This window comes from Rhododendron vialii, chromosome 6a, assembly GCF_030253575.1.
Source record: "Rhododendron vialii isolate Sample 1 chromosome 6a, ASM3025357v1".
Lineage (NCBI taxonomy): Eukaryota > Viridiplantae > Streptophyta > Magnoliopsida > Ericales > Ericaceae > Rhododendron > Rhododendron vialii.
In genome coordinates this window covers 6,012,131-6,018,588 of record NC_080562.1, presented here as the reverse complement: position 1 = coordinate 6,018,588, position 6,458 = coordinate 6,012,131, and the positions used below count along the sequence as shown (strand labels likewise).

At 38.2% G+C, this 6,458-nt stretch overlaps 1 protein-coding gene across 1 annotated transcript; it reads left to right on the top strand.

Moving 5' to 3' along the window:
* The first annotated feature begins 3,282 nt into the window (after positions 1–3,282).
* On the top strand, positions 3,283–6,458 carry LOC131331201 (abscisic acid 8'-hydroxylase CYP707A1-like). Its single transcript, XM_058365082.1, has 9 exons — positions 3,283–3,575; positions 3,701–4,022; positions 4,260–4,409; positions 4,521–4,769; positions 4,935–5,024; positions 5,132–5,210; positions 5,351–5,457; positions 5,616–5,734; positions 6,182–6,458. The coding sequence occupies exons 1-9, from the start codon at positions 3,376–3,378 to the stop codon at positions 6,279–6,281; spliced, it is 1,416 nt and encodes a 471-aa protein (XP_058221065.1). The 5' UTR covers positions 3,283–3,375; the 3' UTR covers positions 6,282–6,458.

Below are 6,458 nucleotides of genomic sequence, written 5' to 3'. Positions count from 1 at the left end.
TCTCCTATTACTCAACTCTTCCCTTTCTGTTGTTCTTCCCCTAACAAACAAACCCTCCGTATGTGCATCACCCTCATCTGACACATTTTTCCTTAATTCTTTTGAATATAGGCTGGCCGTAACATCCTCCATGGATATCGTGTCTTTGCCATATAATAGGATTGTAATAAAGTGCTCATACGAAAGTGGTAAAGAACATAGCAAAATTAGGGCTTCGTTCTCATCCTCAATTTTATTATCAATATTTTTCAGATCCATAATAATACAATTAAACTCGTCTAAATGATCCTTAACAAGTATACCTTCTCGCATACAAAACATATAAAGACTTTGTTTAAGATATAACCTGTTAGTGAGCGACTTCGTCATATGTATGCCCTCCAACTTTAGCTAAATTCCTGCTGCTTAAGTTTCTTCTTCCACCTCGCGAAGAATGCATCTACCAAACTCAACTGAATAGAACTCAGAGCTTTGACAACCGTTTCATCTCAGTCTTCCTCTTTAATTCCAGAACTAATCTTGCCTAACAAAGCCTTGTGCAATCCTTGTTGGGTTAACAGAGCCTTCATCTTTACTCTCCAAAAACTGAAACTATTGCTCCCTTGATCAAACTTCGCAATCTCGAATTTAGCCACCATAGCCACAATCGGAAACGAAACCCTAGTTTTTGCAACCCAAGGCTCTGATACCAGTTTGTTGTAACGAACGCTATGAATGCAAGCTAAGAACGAGAAATTGAAAACTAAACAAGAAATCACAAAGACACAAGATATACTGGTTCTCCAAGATGAGTACGTCCACGGACGAGAAGAGAGAGAATTCACTAACCAACGTGAAGAAGAGATACAAAGAGCCGACTGTAATTCGTAACTCTAAAAAGGCCACAATATGATAGCCCAAAAAATAATTCCTACAAGTCCCGCAAAAAACCTATTTATAATAGGCTACAAAAACAGGAACAACATAATTAACCAATATGGAACAAAAGAATACAAAGCATTCCTAACTGCTCCTCCACCGCTCTCAATCTCACTATCCAAAAGTGTTTCGGACGGTCCATATTTTAAAAAAACTTTTCCAGGGAAGAGAACCTAAAAGAGTTTTTTTTTAAATCCGAACTATTAATTGCCGAGACGGATAATGAGATGTTGCATATGTAGTCCGTCCACCATTAGATCCCACAAAATAGGAGCTCAACTGAGTTTATTACCACGTCCTAAAATGCCCCCGGCCCGTCAACACAGAACGGCTTTTAGTCATGTTGGCAAATTCAGGAGATTCAATAATTTGAGCATCACTGTCAAAAACCAGATTAACCAATACTCTTGGAACAACTGAGGGAGAAGAAACTCCAAGAAGAAAGATCTCCAAACGAGCCTAACTTGTTCTTTACTAAAGTTGGATCAACAAGTAAGATTCCCAAACCCAGAAAATCTAATTATCTCCCTACCAAAATTCAAATATAGATACTCAGGAACGATAAGTCACACACTTACGATCAATTTTTCATCGAATGTGAAGCCAACGGATTAAGATGTACAACTACAGGTTGGTACCAGGATCATGATCTTGATTAATTAAAAATATGCCCGGTCCAATGTCTATTATGAGCTATTGTAGTAAGCTTGATTGATCCGTAATAATCTAGACTGCATATATCAGACCACCCGATTGGAATCTAACATGATAATACAACTTATTTAAGGTAATTCATATTTATAATGCAGAACGGAAATGGAGAAAAACACATTCCGAAAATAGGAATTACTGCAGAAATAATCGAGATAAGAAGTATTATGACATTAATTAAGGATAAAAAGAAAATCTTATCCTCTGAATTTACCTTTAAGCAGAATTTCTTGGTGAAATTTAAGCAAGGCAAAGTCAACCGAAAACGCTAGCAGTTTCTTGGCAGAAAATCAAGAGGCCGGTGGTGAATTTTCATTTACCTGTCCTTACTAAGCAATAAAGGTTACTCATTGAATCACATTCTCTTCTGGATTCCAGAAACATCCTTGCTGTTGAGATATGCCTTTCAATAAATTTGGCAACAAGAAAATTTGCATGCATATTTAGGACGCATTTCTGCAATTCATCAATAAGGTTTTGCTGTTTGCTGTATTTCTAGAAATATCACGAGACACAAGTTAGCTTAGCATGTTTGGTTAGTTTCCTCTACATAGTTCTTGACAATGATACCTCTCTAACAATAGTGTAAACATCAATCAAGTGACAAGTACCATAAGTGCTTAAACAGAAACACAAAGCAAGTAGGTACCCAAAACCCTATCCCCAAAATGTCGAAGATTAAAAAAACGTGCATTTATAAACTTAAATGCCATGAAGAATTTCAAAAACAAGAAATGTACCTGAGGCCAATAGGATTTTATTTTTCAGCCATGCGACATGAAGAACTGAGGGTAAAAGGAGAAAAACAAATTCTCAATTGGGTATATTTGGCATTAGGAGTAAATTGTGGAGTCAGTTCTGGATTAACCAATACGAGGGTAACAAAGTGATTTCCTCAAAAAGTTTTGGAAAATCTAAACCGATTGGGTATAGGTTCAAATAGGTGAATTAAACCATGGGATTGACACTAGTGGTATCTATGTGGTACATTGGACCTTAGTTACACGAAGCGGGAGCAGGGATGGGAGCGGGGACAGGGACGGGGGAGCGGATGATCATAGAAGTGTGGGAGCGCTATTGGGAGCGGTTAGGAAAAATTATTAAAATTATAAATATATTTTGAAATTTTATATTGTTAAATGTCAATATAAAATATTATTCTACCACATAAAATATTACTATTAAAATTATAAGTTTCTAGTTATATTTCAACATTTTTATTGTAGCACATGATTACACAATAGAGCTCTTGTGCATATTAAGTAGGCGTAAAAGTTAAAGGCATTAATATGACTCTAGAAGGTTAATATCAGATGTGCACACCAACAAGATCAAAACAACTTTAAAGGTACCAATTGCAACTTGAATCGTAAGTCTCTCAATTGTTTTTTGGGTGTAAGTTCCCGTATAGGTAAGGAACGAGTTCCAGTCGTCATTGAGACGGGTTTCTTGGAGTTTTCTTCGACAGGAACGCGGAAGAAACGTGGGCATAGTTGAAGGTTCCTGCAACTAAGCATTGGACTGACTCTAAATAAACCTTACCATGTAAACTTCTTATGGGATTCCTATTGCATCCTTGGATTTATGGTAAATCAAAAAATGCTATTTGTCGTTTGTCCCTATCCACACCTCTACTCCTATATAAACCACCACCCTCTTCCTTTCTCAATGACTCAAATCACAAGAGTTAAAATCCTGAAAATGGATTACCTCACAAGCTAGACTTGCCCGCTGATACTTCCATACATGGAGAAAGTTCTTCTTACATATGTTCCTATCCTTCTTCTCACTCTACTCTTGTACATCTTCCTCAGAAGAAGAAACAGGAGAGACCCTCGTAAAAGGCATAAGCTCCCTCCGGGTTCAATGGGGTGGCCTTACGTAGGAGAAACACTTCAACTCTACTCGCAAGACCCAAATGTCTTCTTTGCTACCAAACAAAGAAGGTTTTTCTTATCCCTTCATATGTGGTTCTCAATTCTCACCTTCTTAATTTCACGTTTCGCCTTTTCCTGTTTCACAGAGTGCATGACTTTGAATGCTGGATATGCTTTTTCAAATTTTTGTCTAGGTATGGTGAAATCTTCAAGACCCATATTCTTGGTTGCCGGTGTGTTATGTTAGCCAGCCCTGAGGCAGCTCGGTTTGTGTTAGTGACTAGAGCGCACCTTTTCAAGCCAACTTATCCCAAAAGTAAGGAAAACTTGATTGGACCATCGGCACTGTTTTTCCACCAAGGAGCCTATCATGTTAGATTGAGGAAGCTCGTTCAAGGCTTCATGTCCCCAGAGTCAATTCGTAACTTAGTGACAGATATTGAAGCCATAGCAGTCTCTGCCTTGGACTCATGGGCTGGCGGTCAGGTCATTAACACATACCAAGAGATGAAAAAGGTTGGTTTCGTGCAATGTTGTTTGTTTAAAATGTCAGATTCGTCTTCTAACCAATCCGTGGCTTTCTTGGCATTCTTAGAAGGGTTTCATCTTTAGAGTTGTCTTCTTTTCCATGTTTCACCATACGGGTCCAATAAAAATGTTGTATTTACCAATGGGTTTCTAACAGACTACCAATGAGTGATTAATTTAACTCTGTTTCTCTGATGAGTTTCTGATTTATACTTCTTGTTTCAGTTCTCATTTGAAGTTGGTATACTTGCTATATTTGGCCGTCTGGAGGCTGGCTATAGAGAGGAGCTGAAGAAGAACTACACAATAGTTGAGAGAGGCTACAATTCATTTCCCACAAAAATACCTGGAACTCCATACAAAAAGGCACTACAGGTGAGCAACAGACTGACATTTCCTGTAGGAATGCACTTCTGTCCTGTAAAAATACAAATGGCTATAAACTGACACTCTTATCTCTCTTTCAAAATGGTTGATTATCTCAAGGCAAGGAAGAGGCTGAGTGAGATTCTAAGTCAAATTATTCGTGAGAGGACGGAGAACAGGTCCACTGGGAAGGAACTTCTCGGCTGTCTCTTGAACTCTAAAGATGATAAAGGTGAGATTCTAACAGAAGACCAGATAGCTGACAACCTCATTGGAGTGCTTTTCGCTGCTCAGGACACCACAGCAAGTGTCATGACGTGGATTCTCAAGTATCTCCACGATTACCCGAAACTTCTAGAGGCTGTAAAGGTAAGACCTAGAAGAAGCCATAAAAATTTTCGAATGTCGGATTTAGCAGAGGCCTCTCGTCCCACTTCTAGCTAGACGTTCAAGTTCACATAATAATGTTCCTCTTTTCTGTACATATGTCATTATTTTATTTTGTGGAAATAAATGTAGATGCTGTCATTGCAGGCTGAACAGAAGGCAATCTACTGGTCAAATGAAGAATGTAACCATTCATTGACATGGACTCAAACAAGACAGATGCCGATTACTTACGGGGTATGTTAAAGAGCGAATTTCACGAAAGAAATTTACAACCTTTGACTGCATGTGTCTGTCTCTGATGCTGAAGAGTGGCTAACACTTGGAAAATATGGAATTTTCAGGTTGTACTAGAGAGCTTGAGAATGGCAAGCATTATATCCTTCACATTCAGAGAGGCAGTAGCTGATGTAGAATACAAGGGTAAGACTTATGAGTGCTCTTTCACAGTAAATTTAAGCATACTGATACATTATCCTCTGAATTTTGATTAGTATATGCACATTTGAGATTGCAATAATTCATCTATGTTTCTCTTGGAGTTAATACTTTTATTTGAACAGGATACCTAATTCCGAAAGGCTGGAAGGTCTTGCCTTTATTCAGGAATATTCATCACAATTCAGATTTCTTTAGCAACCCTCAGAAGTTTGATCCTTCAAGATTTGAGGTACTAGTTCAGAGTCTTCAGACAAATTGATGGGGCTTAATTTCTATACTCAAGTTCAAACTTAACGATTTTCTTAGCTAAGGTTAAAACTTCTACAAGTCAAAGCAACTAAGAGGAGATTTTGCTCTAGTTTCCTAATTTTCCTTCTTGGCATGTAGACTGCACCGAAACCGTATACGTTCATGCCATTTGGAAATGGGGTCCACGCCTGTCCCGGGAATGAGCTCGCTAAGTTGGAGATGCTCGTAATGACCCACCATCTAGTCACCAAGATCAGGTATTGTCCTCAAAACATGGAAAATTACAGTGATAATGTGTCATGTAATGTCTGCCACACACAATACACACACTTCATGACAGAATTTTACCAGTAACCCCTAAATGGTCCCTACAAGGAAATCTACAGTTAGAGATTTCTGTAGCTGGCATAATCCTAACAATTCAAGACAAGCCATCTCTTTCTCTGTCACAACAATCTTAAATCACACTTCCAACATACAAATAAATGTCATGTGATTGCACCAAACAGTTAAGCAAAACACTAATTCCAGAGAGACTACAATTACAGTGTAGAAATAGAGAAGACAAAGTAGATGACAATATTTCAGGAAATACAAAGCACCAAAAAGAAGCAAGGAATTACAACAAAAAATGTGTTTGTTTTTTCTGAGTTTAAATAGTACATTTGACGCGAGCGTTTTGTTTGTTCTTTTGATGGTTGCAGGTTGGAAGTGGTGGGATCTCAAAGTGGGATTCAATATAGCCCATTCCCAGTCCCTTTGCATGGACTCCCAGCAAGATTTTGGAGAGAATCTTCCGACTAAAGGCCATTTGATGGAATATCCCATGCCTACCCAAAACTTACCTTTCATTTTTTCTCTTTTGACCCATCCCCTCCAAACAAATCTGGGGATAGAAGATGCTGCCTTTTTTCTTTTGTTTTTGTCTTCTATATGTTATCACCCTCTATTTTGAATCGTGAATTTTACTCCCCTTCTGTC

What these genes read in the sequence shown, in the direction of transcription:
- LOC131331201 (XM_058365082.1), top strand. Translation starts at nt 3,376, where the DNA reads ATGGAGAAAGTTCTTCTTACATATGTTCCTATCCTTCTTCTCACTCTA. An exon ending in CATACAAAAAGGCACTACAG is followed by an intron (nt 4,410 to 4,520) that starts GTGAGCAACAGA and finishes GATTATCTCAAG; the next exon opens with GCAAGGAAGAGGCTGAGTGA. An exon ending in AGCTGATGTAGAATACAAGG is followed by an intron (nt 5,211 to 5,350) that starts GTAAGACTTATG and finishes TTATTTGAACAG; the next exon opens with GATACCTAATTCCGAAAGGC.